This window comes from Podarcis tiliguerta (genome assembly GCF_965153285.1).
Source record: "Podarcis tiliguerta genome assembly, chromosome: Z".
Lineage (NCBI taxonomy): Eukaryota > Metazoa > Chordata > Lepidosauria > Squamata > Lacertidae > Podarcis > Podarcis tiliguerta.
The window spans coordinates 15,963,952-15,978,011 of NC_139553.1; the positions used below are offsets into that span (position 1 = coordinate 15,963,952).

The window sequence follows — 14,060 nt, forward strand, 5'->3', positions numbered from 1 at the left end:
ACTAAGGCTCAGGGGCCAGATCCTTCTAAATCCAGCCCGCGGATGGTCCGGGGTTGAATGTGTCCTTTTATTTAAAATGCATCTTTGGGTCATTTGTGGGGCCTGCCTGGTGTTTTTACATGAGTAGAATGTGTGCTTTTATTTAAAATGCATCTCTGGGTTATTTGTGGGGCATAGGAATTCATTCATTTCCCCCCCTCCAAAATACAGTCTGGTCCCCCACAAGGTCCCCCTGGCTGAGACACACTGAGATACTATCACAAACTGCTGAGATCAAGATCTGTCAATCCAACAGACTGTATGCTTTTTTCCCATTGTATCCATCCTTGCAAAGATATCTGGTTGATTTAAAGGTAAAGGGACCCCTGACCATTAGGTCCAGTCGTGACTGACTCTGGGGTTGCGGCACTCATCTCGCTTTATTGGCCGAGTGAGCCGGTGTACAGTTTCCAGGTCGTGTGGCCAGCATGACTAAGCCGCTTCTGGAGAACCATAGCAGCACACGGAAACGCCGTTTACCTTCCCGCAGGACCAGTACCTATTTATCTACTTGCACTTTGACATGCTTTTGAACTGCTAGGTTGGCAGGAGCAGGGACCGAGCAACGGGAACCCACCCTGCTGCAGGAATTCGAACTGCCTACCTTCTGATCGGTAAGTCCTAGGCTCTGTGGTTTAACCCACACCACCACCCGCGTCCCACATCAGACAACAAAAAGCAGGTCTTTACAAGAGATGTCCTTCCCTTCTGCGATCTTAACAATGGGTGGATATAATTGTTTCTAAGATCGTTATAAAAAGAGCATTCAAGGAATACATCAGCTATATCTTCAATAGACAAAGTGTTGCAGCTGAAAGCTCTATCCTTAGGAACTCCTTTATGTCAGCCCATCCAGTCTTCTAACAGAAGGAACATTTAGTTGTCTAAAGGATAGAGCTTTCAACTGCAACACTGTGTCAATTGAAGATATAGCTGATGTATTCCTTGAATGCTCTTTTTATAACGATCTTAGAAAGAATTACATCCACCCATTGTTTTGTTTTGCTTTATTAAAGATTTTGTTAATTTACAAAAGTGTGCAATGCCTCTCTCGTGTTCCCCCCCCCCCATGTAACATTTTTACAAATAATTTTCATTTCTTGAGACATTAGGAAGAAAAGGGGGAAAGAGGTGGAGGCGGGGAGAGATGGGTGAGAGTGGGGTCGGGTGGCGATGTTTCTATTTCGCTTACTGTATGTAGGGTTTGGTGTCAGCGTTGCTTGTGCAGGTTCTTTGCTGTTCGCTTGTGTTCCTTTGGTGGTGAGAGAGGTTGGGGTTGGCCTAGGGTGTGGTTATTCATTTGTGGTTGGCTGTGGTGGTCTTTGTTTTCATGTGTGAGTGGGGTGGGTGATCCACCCATTGTTAAGATCGCAGAAGGGAAGGACGTCTCTTGCAAAGACCTGCTTTTTGTTGTCTGATGTAGAGAGGTATATATCCTTTAGAACATCCAAATTTATTGCCAAAAGGCTTTACAAATTTGTGTAATAAAACTTAAAGAGGGAATGGGAAATGATTTAGCCTGTAAAGGTCAGGGAGAAGAAATGTAAACCACTATTATTAGCAGTATTGTTATTATTATTTTTATGTGTATAATGGCTGCTCACTAAACACAATACATCGAACTGAACTTGAACAGTGGCCAGCCAGATGCCCCAGTGGGAAACACACAAGCAGAACCCAAATGCTACAGCAATTTCCCCACCTGTGGTTCTCAGCTACTAGCACTCAGAGGCTTATTACCTCCAAATAATATCCTCCAGCTATATTATTATGATTATTTATTAAAGTTGTATACCGCCCTTCATCCGAAGATACCAGGGTGGTTCACAACGGAAAAATACAAAACAAGAATACAAAATGCATAATAACAAAACAAAAGCAAAAACAAACCAATAAATCTCTTCCCATAGATGCATTTAAAAAGCCATAGAATGTTAACACAATTCCTTTTATTAAAAACCAAGACCTTCTGAATTCAATGTGCGTGCACTCAACCAATTAGCTATAACTATGCTGGATGAAGAAGTGAATAAAGGACTATTCTCTCTTTTCAAAAGTGAAAAATAAGGGCCACATCAGAATGCCTTTCTTCTCCAATTTGCTCATTGTGCAGAATGAAGAGGTTGCTGTCTCAGGTTATAAACCAACATGGCTTTATCTGCTTACCTCAGGGAGCCGGAGAACTTTGCAGTACTTGACTCCATTCCGCAACCTGGGGAAGAAAAAGGGGGGGAAATGAAGAGTGAATTGGCCACTTGGAATATTTATTAAACTGCAAATCCCAATAAGGACCACCTCTCCCCATATAAACCAACCCACTGCAACTAGGCCTTTGGCTGATTAACAGTCTATGGCCCTTTTATGGGAGGGGGCGTGTTATTGGTTGGTTTTTGTTTTTGCTTTGTTATGTATTTTGTGTTCTGAGTTTGTATTTTTAGGTTTGAACCACCTTGTGAGCTTCAGATTGATACGGAAGGGGGGGGCATGTCTTCTTCACCTCCTTCTTCGCTACAATATATCCATTTATTTCCAATTGTCAATGTCAAAAGGGACTAAAATCTATAAAATTCATAGAAAATCAACGTGCCAATTTGCTCAATTTCTCTAGGACTCCATGACACCTTCCCTGTCCTCCATAATCCCTCAAGCAAGGTGTCAAGACCCTAATCCTGTCAAATCACTCTGCCTGGCCTTTCCTCTGGGCAATGCCAGGTGGCAGACTATGCATACATGGACCATTGTCTTCTCATCACCGGTACTCAGGATGTGCTTATCTGCGCATATCTCCAGCTCTGCATATTCCCCCCTCCCTCCTCCATATGTTAATTCTGTGTAACCCAACCTCTTCTTAATGTATTCATGATGTAACTGGGATGTATTTTGCACTGTATTCTGGGACATGGAGGGAAGTTTCAAAAGTTCATGTCACCCCTTTCTCGCTGTTCAATCTCGCCTTGAACCTGTTGCGCAAAAAACTTGGATCTTCTGCAGTCTGTCTCCGGCTGAACTCATTTTCCTCCACAGGGACCCGCGGACTTAGTCCGACAAGCTGAGTGGCAGAGCAGCCTCGCACCCAGATTTTACCGTAACAAGATGAAGGGCAGTACAGGAATTTAATAAACAAATAAAATAAAAGGCAGAGTAGGGTGGTATTCAAAACACTAAAAAAGGAGCCAGAGACTTACTTTTTACAACGTTCGCAACTGTACATGTTGTCACCTACAGAAAGAAAAATAAAAGAGGGTGGAGGGAAGCACTTTATCCAATCTGTTGCACAGAGCAAGGAAGCAGAAATGAATATAAGAAGCTGCCTTATGCTGACTCTGGCCATTGGTCCATCTAACTGAGTATTATCTACACTGACAGCCATCCAGGGTTCCAGAGTTGGAATGAACCAGGTGTGGGAGATTTGCACTCAAACCTAATGATTCTATTAGTATATAAAGGGGTTAAGGACCACAGAGTTCTAATTTCAAGAGCAGGCTCGGTGCCTCAGGCACCCTCTTCTCCTGAGAGGAAGGAAAGCCTGTTTCTTGTTCCTTGCTCTCTCTGTGTGCAATGGAGGCGGACATACCTCAGCTTCGCTCCCAGCCTCAGGCACACTTCTGAAGCTGCTTTGCTGCATTTCTAATGTAAGGAAAAACCCTGCTCTTTTATCCCTTATGGGGTATCCAAGAGCCTGTATAGAGTCCTTATGTAGGTTCTCTATCGGTAGAAGAAAATAACAGAGGCCAACCAGAGAATTCTGAGAAGCAAAGCAGCTAGTAAGCTTGATCTTTGTTAAACAGTTCCAACAGGGTCCCCACTCACCACATAGGAGGTGAGTAAGCCCTTATATAGACTCTTGAAATTGCCCACCCTGTAGCTCAAGACCATCCCCCAAAACATCATACATACATCACAGGAGGCAGCGGTCTACAGCAGAAATACATCACTTGGGCGGTCTACCACAGAAATCTTGTCTGGCAGGATACTGATAATGGTCACTTGATTGCTTTACCTAGGAAGTCCCGCCATTCCTTTTGAGATGCTAAATACTTAGTTCCTGAATCCAGGTCACAGGCTCACCCTATTCATTCACAAATACACCCTTAAGACAGGATTTGTGAACAAAGAGACAATGGGGAGGTTTTCCCCATTTCCTTCCTCATTGCAGAGAATATCTGAGGTCACTGGAAGAGCCAAAATGGCTTCAGGATTGCTCTCCTGTACTATTTCAGACATGTGGTTTGCCTTGTAGATTTATGAACGTATGATTTATATATATGAGACCTTAGAATTCCTATAACACAAAGAATATCATTAGCTGAGTTATTTTATTGTTCTTGCATAAGGAAAGATGCATGTCGGAGGCCTAGTAAAGCTTTTTAAACTTCCTTTGCAGTCCATTGTCTATTTCACCGAAAAGGGGGTAAATGGGGGTGAGGTGTTACATGCAGCTGAACAGAAGGAAAGAAGGTTTAATAGCCTATTCCTATGCATCATTAATCTGCCTAATGATTGGATTTAATACTCTTGTTTGCTGGCCCTGTGTTTTAAAAACAAGCACCAGCCTTTTTTTCCTTTGTTCATTAACCCACACATGTGGGTCTGTTAGTAGAGGATTAACTATAATTAATATATCCTTTTATCAACTCCCATCACCAGGGACCCTTCTGCATGCAAAGCAGATACTCTACCACTGATCTACGGCCTTTCAGATATGAAGATAGGAAGACTACTGGCCCATCTAGCCCAGTATTGCCTGCCTCAGGGACAGCCAAATGCCGTGCCCTCCGAATGAAGTTGGACAACTACTCCCCTAATCCCTGGCTGCTGGCCATGCTGGCTGAGGCTGATGGGAGTTGTGGTTTTAAATTTTGATGGCTATTTTAAAATTTCACATACTCTTAAGCTTGATTTTTAGTCAGCTCAAGACTGCTCAGTGTTAGACAACTAGTAAGTGATATAAAACAAAGTAAAATAAAATAACCCTGTTTAGACAGCCTCACATCCAAACAGGATTTGAACCTGAAATCTCCCTCTGCCCTTGCCCCAGCCCTACTTTAGACCTGGAATTCCCTTCATTCAGCTCATCAGCTGATCAGCCTGGACCACAAAGAAACTCCCTTTGCTAGTCCTTAGAGACCAAGAACAGGCAAGATGAAGAAGGTTCTGAATGAATTCATCCGAGGCACCACTCTTTGCAATTCCCTCCCATTAGAGGCACCATCACGGTTGTTGTTTTCGACGGCTGCAGAAGGCCTTCCTCTTTTCAAGAAGCACTTTAAGTAGAATCTGCATTCAGTCTATATGGGAGCTGCATTTGCACTCTTATATACAGAACGGCTTTTCTTTCTTTTTTTAATACATGGAACTGCCTTTAATGGCTTTTATACTTTTCCTTGTTTTGCGGTTGTTAACAGTCTTAGGGGCAAAGGGCAAGACATTTAATAAAAAGAAACAAACATCTTGGCCTCCTTCCTGACCAACACACCTTTCAGCTCATCTGCAGCAAAGAAGGCAGCAAGACAGTCCTCCAGGGTGACCACCGGGCCCCAAAACCAGCTGGGGATGCAGGACACCACAAACCTGTAGGAGGAGCAAGGAGGGTATTACTCAGGGCTGACTCACAGGGAGTTATTGACTCCAAAAAGCTTAACAAATAAAATAGTAAATGTTTATATAACATATAGAACATTATACTATTACATGTCTCTATAGTGGTGAGCCTCATACTATTTGCTTCTCTCTCAGCCTTTACACTCTTCACAGGTAAAACATGGGCATTACAATTACCGGCTCCTCTAGCCAGTTCTATCATGGAATGGGCCAAAGCTCAGTAGCAAAGCAAACACTTTGCATGCAGAAGGATCCCTGGCACCTGCAGGCAGGGCTGAGAAAACCCCTGCCAGAAAACCCTGGAGTGCTGCTGCCACTCAATGTTACCAATAGTGAACTGGGGGAACTGATGGTTTGGACCCTGCCCAAGGCAGCTTCCTATGTCCCTACATCCAGGGAGTCAGACACAGATTTGCTCTTGTTACCTGCAGGACATTCCAGTGTGTGGTTCACGGGGGTGCTGTCGGCATTTGGCTCTGCCCCCAAGCAAGCATTTTGCATCTGGCTTCACCCCAGGCATTTTGGGAGGACACAGATTATTTAGATCCATTCCAATGTGGATTCAGGCCTGGCAGTCAGAACTGAGGTGATCTTGGTTGCCCTGAATGGATGATCTTTGTAAAGAGCAGGACAGGGGGAGTATGACTTTGCTCCTGCTTCTTGATCTTTCATTGACTTTTGACACCATCCACCACTGTATTCTCCTGGACCAGCTCCGGGAACGGTAATTGAGGGCACTGTATTACAGTGGTTCCAATCCTACCTTCAGGAGTGAGTCCAGAAAGCAGCATTGGAAGAGTGTATTTCAGCCCCTGGCTGTGTTATGGAGTGTTGTAGTGGACTGTCTTATCCCCTGTGCTATTTAATATCTACATGAAGCTGTTGCAAGCGGTTCTCGGGAGTTTAGGGGTGAGGTGCCATCAGTGTGCTGACAACACTCAACTCTCATTCTCCATAAGATCTGAATCAGGAGGGGATGTGTGGTCCCATTTCCTGAACACAGTGGTGGAATGGACGAGGAACAACAAGCTGAGCTTGAATTCTGGCAAGACGGAGGCACTTTAGGTGAGTAGCTCCCTTGTCAAGAAATTGGTCAGCTGCCTCCCCTGGATGGAGTTGCACGCCCCTCAAACGAGCAAGTTTGCAGTTTGGAGATGTTCTGGATCCAGCTCTGTCACTGGAGGCTCAGGTAGCCTCAGTGACTAGAAGTGACTTATACCAACTGCAGCTGGTTCAACAGCTACAGCCATTCCTGGTCTGGATTGAAAATTTTTCACAGTTTTATGGTTTACCTTTGGTAAACTGCTTTGAGGGTTGTTGTTTTTTTACAATCAAGCAGGGTATAAATTTTATGAAATAAATGAGACATGCTTTCCCCTCATTTTCATCTTGAACGCACCTGGCTGAACTTTGTCCCTCCCACAACTCCAGTACCTGAAAAGGTGCTTCTGCAGCCTGCTCACCTCCGGATATACTCCATGATGAAGGCGATCCAGCCCTGCGAGGCAGCATAGTTATCCCCACAGGCTCCTGTCTTGGCTGGCACATTCTGGTAAATGGCAGAGTGCAGCTTGGCCAAGTCCTCCTTCCCAGGGATGGGAAGCGACAAGTCCTGGAATGTCTCCACAGTGGTGGACACCTGGAGGCACCACAGGAGGAAAACGGAGGATGTCAGTGGCTGGTGGCCACTATCTCAGAGGCAGTACCCTCCTGAAAACCAGCTGCTGGTGTAACTGGAAGTTTGGAGGTGTGGTTGGGCTCGTGTTCTGTTTGCAGGCTTCGCTAAAAACCTTAAACAGAACAGTATCGGAAGAGCCCTGCTGGATCAGACCAATGGCCCACCTAGTCCAGCATCCTGTTCTCACAGGGGCCAACTAGGTGCCCCAATGCAAAGCCTGCAAACAGGATCTAAGCGCAACAGCAGAGCTCTCCCCACCTGCAATTCCAAGCAACTGGTATTCAGAGGCATACAGACATTGACAGTGAAGGGAGAAAACTTGAGCTTTGCTAGATCAGCCCAGCAGCTCATCTATTCCAGCATTCCATTCTAACAGTAGCCAACCAGATGCCTCTGGGAAGACAGCAAGCAGGGAATGGGTGGGAAAGCTCTCTTCCCACGTGTGATTCCTAAAAGATTGTGGATAGCAAGACTGGGACATTTCCAGGGGTTCTGGAGAATACACAAATGAACAGACTAGGGACTCAGCTACATTAGTAAAGAAACAGCAATCTGAATGTGTTATAAATGTGCAACACCTGATGACGCCAGAGAGCAGGAAATTTTAAAATGCGGTTTTCCATAGGGATTTCTTTTGTTATAACGATCTAATTTCTGACTTATTTATAGCGGGTTTTTCCTGTGTTTAGATCCACCCTAGGAGTGGGGAGCCTTTTTCAGCATGGGGGCTATATACTCTCATAGGCGACCTTCCGAGGGCCACATGCCAGCAGTGGGCAGGGCCAGATGCAAAAGCAAGTAAAGGGACAGAAGCCACTGCCCATGGTCTTTTAGCTGGAGATCAGCATGTGAGCTGGACCGATTAGCTGCGATCCATCTCCTCCTTATGCGGTCAGGTGGTTGGGGCTGTATAAAAGGAGTTGCAGGAGAGCCTTCAAAACACAACCAGGCTAAGATATTGAAGGAACCTCTGGGAGAAAAGGGGATTTCATGGTTCTTCCTTGTGGAGCAGGCCACATCAAAAAAAGAGAGATTTCTACACACATCTCTCTCTTTCTCTCAGACATGCAGAAGAACTCGAGGAGGCTAATGAGAGAAGGAATGGTCTAAGGGTGTGTGGCCTGAGGTGAGTCTTGAGGGCCAGGTGGGCAGGTGGGGGGCACACTGGGCCCCTGGGCCTGAGCCTCCCCACTCCTGGAGCAGGCACTGCTTTGCTAAAAGGGGCCAATGATCTGACTTGGCACAGATGCTCAAACCAAAGGCTCCCCCACCCCCCACCAGAGGAGGAGGAGGGGATTTGGAAAGTGTGGGCCTCTTGCCATTTTCCCTGGATCAGCAGCAGTAAGGGAACGCACTCGGTCACAGGTGAGGCACTGGACCAGGCTGAGGATGGAGCCGTCAAAGATGTCAGAGATGACGCTGCGGTAACGGACCTCCTTCTTCTTCTTGCTGGAAGTCAACATCTGAGCTGAGGAAGGAGATTGTATTTTTACTACTATTATTATTACATTTACTGCCCACCCTTTACCAGCAGGTCCCAGGGCAGGTTACAACAATTCAAAATTCAGGATTGAGAACAGTTAAAAGAGATTACAATATAGAGGAACAGAGTGGGTCCCCAAAACACACATCTCAAATGTGTCTTAATGGACCTCACATCCCTGATTCAGGGCCAGCTCTGCTGTTTGCCAGGATGTGGCCCCTCTCAGACGGAAGTTGGGTTTGTTAAGGGCAGTGTGGTGCAAATTATAATTTATCATAATCAACAACAACAAATTTATATCACACACCCTTTCACCAGCAGGTCCCAGGACTGGTTATAATTTAAAATTCAGAATTGAGAACAGTTAAAACACATCACATTCACAGAAACAGGGTGGGTCCTGAAAACACACATCTTGGGTGTCAAAAGCCAGGGTAAAGAGGTGTGTCTTTGCTGAAAGCTGTATAGCAAAGAAGCCAGACCCACCTCTGTGCGGAAGGAATTCCTCAATTTAGGGGCTGCCACAAAGAAGGCCCTCACCCCGGATGCCACTACTACCCCACACTTCTGAAGGAGGTGGAACTACCAAGAAGCACAGAATTAGAGAAATGAATCTGACCAAACTGCGGGTGGCAGTGGAAGACAGGAGTGCCTGGCGTGCTCTGGTCCATGGGGTCACGAAGAGTCAGACACGACTGAACGACTAAACAACAACAACAACAGAGCTGGAAGGGACCTCAAGAGTCATCTAGTCCAACCCCTTGCAAGGATTTCAACTAAAGCATCCATTATAGATGACCATCCAAACTTTGCCTAAAAGCCTCCAATGAAGGAGAGTCCACAACCTCCTGAGGGAGTCTGTTCCACCGTCAAACTGCTATTACTGTCAGAAAGTTCTTCCTGATGGAAGATGAAAGGGCCCCCAGGAGGTTCTGTAAGGAAAGGAGGCAGTCTCTCAGATAATATGGGCCTGGGTCTTTTAGAACTTTGAACACTGGAGTGAGTACTTTGTACTCAGAAATGAACTGGCAGCCAAACAGTTTTATAGGTTTGCTAATCTTCTCTCGGTAGAATTACGGATCTGGTGTAGGATACTTTACTATTGGCTTTGCCTAAACTCAAATCCCCCCGGTCTAATATCCCCAGTGCTACAAGATTATCACAAGAGCCCCTGGACTAAAATTGTCTATCAAAAACTTCAGTCTTTTGGTTTATAACTACAACAACTACTCACTCTGGGTTTTAGTAAAGCAAACAGTTTAATTTGTCAGCGCGTAAATGATATCGAGTGTCAGAACAACTTGGCCACAATAAGGAAATTTTGCCCATGGTATGACTATTTTCTACCATCCCATTTCAACTCTCTGGCACCCTATCTGCATAACCTAGCAATTCTAAAAGATAAACGCGCTTTTACTCTCGCAAGATTGAATGTATTGCCCTTGGCTGTACTTGAGGGACGATTCCAACAGATTCCACACGACAAACACTTATGTTCCTGTGGAGATGGAGGTACTGAATCAGTGGCTTGCACTGATAAAGTGGCTTGCACTTATAAAGACTTGAGGAATAAGATTATCACCCCTCTTTAATTGTCCATTCCAGGTCACGCAACCACTGCCACAGTGTCCTTTCTCTTGGCAGATCAAGATGAGCAGGTGACAGCAAAGGTTGTAAGGGTTTTAGCTGGGGCAATCAGAATAAGATCCACTATTTGACTATTGATTCAAAGCCCTTGCGCACACCTGCGCCTCCGGAGGGCGCCCAGTGCTTTGGGCTGCAGGCTGCCGCCCCAAGCCTTGCGCGCCCGGCGGGACCTCCCGCCGGGAGCACAAGGCTTGAGGACACCTGCCCGAAGCACAGTGCGCGTTCCGGAGGGCGCCCCGTGCTTCGGGCTGCAGGCTGCTGCCCGCAAGCCTTGTGAGCCCGCGGGAACTCCTGCCGGGCTTGCAAGGCTTGCCCACGGTAGCTCCAGCCGGGCTTGCAAGGCTTGCGGATAGCTTCCTGAAGCCTGGGGAGCGAGAGGGGTCGGTGCGCACCGATGCCTCTCGCTCTCCAGGCTTCAGCAAAAGCCTGCTTTCGCCCCATAGGACGCACACACATTTCCCCTTCATTTTTGGAGGGGAAAAAGTGCGTCCTATGGGGCGAAAAATACGGTATGTCACTCCCTCCCATAGGAGGCAGTGATGGCCACCAGATTAGATGGCTTTGACAGAGGATTGGACAAATTCATGGAGGAGATGGAGGAGGAGACTAGTGATGGCCATGCTTTGCCTCCAGTAATGCTTCTGAAAACTAGGTGAGGGCTTTAGTGCTGGGTTCCTGCTTGAGGGAGTTCCACGGGCATCTGGTTGGCCGCAGTGAGAACAGGATGCTAGACTATGTGGGCCCACTGGTCTGGTCCAGGAGGGATCTTCTTATGTTCTTATACAGAAAACAGCTACCACAGAAGCAGCTCAACCCGGAAGCTTCCTGGACTTACCCTTTTTCAGCACATAGGAGGATCCCAGCCGCACAGGGCTTGAGCGTGGGGGGCTGCTCGAGAGCTTGGAATGCACTTCGTGATGAACGGGGCTACAGGGCCGAGAGGAGCAGCGTGTGTAGGCATCATTGTCTGGTTCTGTTTCAAGAAATGGAAACAAATTGCCTGTGGAGAGGACTGGAACACAAGTTTTGTCTGACAAGCTCAGCCAGCCAATCCCTCATCTCTGGGCACCAACTCAGCCCCAATTGTTTTTTATTTCATTTACTTCTCAGATTGGCTACCAAGCACTTGAGCACCTTCTACTCATGGCAGAAGGTGAGGATATTATGGCTTTAGCAAGATAGGCATAGTTCTTCCAGCCTGACCCTCTAGTTCAGGGGTCGTCATGTGGTGCCTCTGGGTACCATGGTATTGTTGAGGTCCTTTCCTGGTGTCTAAAAGGCCTCTGGGCTTCCCCATTTACTGCCCATTTGGGCATGAAGTGGTGGGACAATTAACCTTCTTCTCCCTGGGAAAGTATATAGAGCTGAAGGAAGAAATGGGGAAGGGTGACACTCTTTTCCACTTCCTATTTCAGCTCTATAGGCTTCAAAGGCTCAGGTTAATTCTTCCGGATCTAACTTTCAACCAGATCCCTGGGAAAAGGTGCACGCATTTTCTCTCTTTCTCTGGGGTTAGGGACTGATCTGGGTGCAAGGAGTAAGAAGCAACTAGAAAGAGTAGTGGCCATGGTGCTCATACTGGGGTGGTAGTGGTTAAGAGGGTCAGCCTAGCACCTGAGAGACGAGAGTACAAATCCCCACTTGGCCATGAAGCACACTGGGTGACCTAGAGCTAGGCACTTCCACTCAGCCTAACCTACGTCACAATTCTAGTTACAGGTAGGTAGCCATGTTGGTCTGCCGTAGTTGAAACAAAATAAAAAAAATTCCTTCCAGTAGCACCTTAGAGACCAACTAAGTTTGTTATTGGTATGAGCTTTCGTGTGCATTCATGCGCATATCTGAAGAAGTGTTGTGGGGTTTAAAGAAGGAGGGAGAGAAGTATGTATGCTACCTTGAACTCTTTGGAGAAAAAGGCAGGATGCAAGTGCAACAAACAAACAAATTTCCAAATGTAGCCACAGTCTGCTTCAGCTATGAGATTCCTCATCAAGGGAGGACCAGGAGGCCACAGCCTTACTCCTAGCCCTGAGCCAAGCTCCATATGGGGGTAAGGAGCAGAGATCCTGCAACGAGGCCACAGCAGGGTGGGCTGTCTGCACCCAGAGTTAGTTCTGCCTCCGGCGTCAAGGCCAATCATGTCCCAAGTCCAAGGGAAAGCAGGCGCTTCAAATGCAAAATCCAGTGTCCTACTACACACAAGGACTCCTCAGGAGTAAAATTCTCCTAGGGAGGTTAGACCCCCTTTCAATGAGAGATGCTCTACCACTGAGCTATGGCCCTTCCCTTAAAACTAGTGAAAAAATATGAATAAAGGTGCGTATGAGAGATGAGGCTTCCAAGGTTCAGGCACAGGTGCCAAGAGCATTTCGCACTGAACCTGTTGTGGAGTACCTGGGGTCCTAGTGGGGCTGGCTGGATGAGGTGTGGAAGGAGGGAGCGCTTCTGGGGAAGCCCTGCCATCCACTGCTGTCACAGAGGTGTCAACATCAGCATCTTCATCCACTTGCTCCGAGTTGCTCCGCCGGTGGCTGCACGAGAACTTCCGGTCCTTCATCCGCTCCTTTTCAGAAATCCCCCGCCCAGCCTCGTCCTGGATCAGCAGCTCAGCCTCTGCCAGGGAGCTCCCAGTTTTGCTCTGCCCATCCCCTTCGCCCCGGTCACTGCTTGAGTCACAGGAGAGGAACTCGTCCTCCGAGGGGCTGCGGTCACACTCCCGCTTGTCTTCCATGTCGCTTAAGTCGGAGTCCCGGGTCTCAGCCATGACTGGCTCCTTCAACTCTTCATGGAGCTGATCCATCAAGCAGCGTAGGAATTCTTGGGTGTCCTGGGGTGGGTGCGCAGAGAAGAAAATATTGTATGGGGCACTTCAGGCCTGGGGGCCAAATGCAGCCCTCTAGGGTGCTCTATTCAACCTCTTTCTAGGTCACACCCCCTCTCCCCAGAACTTGCCTTCCAACAGCCCTGCTCTGCCCCCTCTTCTTGTGCTTCCCCCTGGGTGGAAGATGGATGGAAGATGTGGGGAGAGAGGAGGAGTATAGAAAGCTTTGGCTTCTATCTGTGGTTGGAGTGTAACCTACTGTACAAAAGTAAGAATCACACCTGTTGCTCTGCCCACCACTGGCATATGCCCCCAGAAGGTCCCCATGTGAAAATGCAACACTCAGGGTGAAAAAGATTCCCTACTCTGACTCTGCAGGCAGCAGATCTCCAGACAGAGGCTCCTTTAAGCTGTACCTGAAGATGGTGGGGATTGAGCAAGAGACCTTGTGCATGCAATGTGTTATGGCCCTTTTCCTTAAAAAAAAAAGGGTAAGATTCTAGTCCCCATAGTTCTGAATGAAAGGAAGAATTAAATAAAAAGCTGCCTATGCTGTTGAACTGTTAGTCCATCAAGCTCAGTATTGTCTACACTGACTGGCAATAGTTCTCCAAGGATCTATCACATCTGTACTTGGAGATGCCAGGGACTGAGACTGGGGCCTTTTCTTCAGGCAAAGTAGATGCTGTACAATCCTCCCACAAAAAGTTTTGTGATTACTGGGGGGAGGGGCAGACAAAATTGCATGTGGCCCCCAGATGTTTGCCCAGAAAGTAATATGGCTCTCAAGC

General features: G+C 47.0%; 1 protein-coding gene across 6 annotated transcripts in view; it reads right to left on the bottom strand.

The window, feature by feature from the left end:
- The window catches only part of USP20 (ubiquitin specific peptidase 20), a 39,081-nt gene that overhangs the window by 15,488 nt on the left and 9,533 nt on the right, over positions 1-14,060 (bottom strand). For 3 of the 6 annotated variants that reach the window (XM_083423514.1, XM_083423513.1, XM_083423512.1), the window contains exons 10-16: positions 12,843-13,275; positions 11,284-11,421; positions 8,638-8,786; positions 7,104-7,279; positions 5,516-5,610; positions 3,225-3,258; positions 2,206-2,251 (exon numbers count right to left, since the gene is read on the bottom strand). In XM_083423514.1, the coding sequence (XP_083279640.1) occupies positions 2,206-2,251; positions 3,225-3,258; positions 5,516-5,610; positions 7,104-7,279; positions 8,638-8,786; positions 11,284-11,421; positions 12,843-13,275 (1,071 nt within the window). The remainder of the gene's footprint in view (positions 1-2,205; positions 2,252-3,224; positions 3,259-5,515; positions 5,611-7,103; positions 7,280-8,637; positions 8,787-11,283; positions 11,422-12,842; positions 13,276-14,060) is intronic. The other 3 variants (XM_083423517.1, XM_083423516.1, XM_083423515.1) reach the window with 1 other exon arrangement.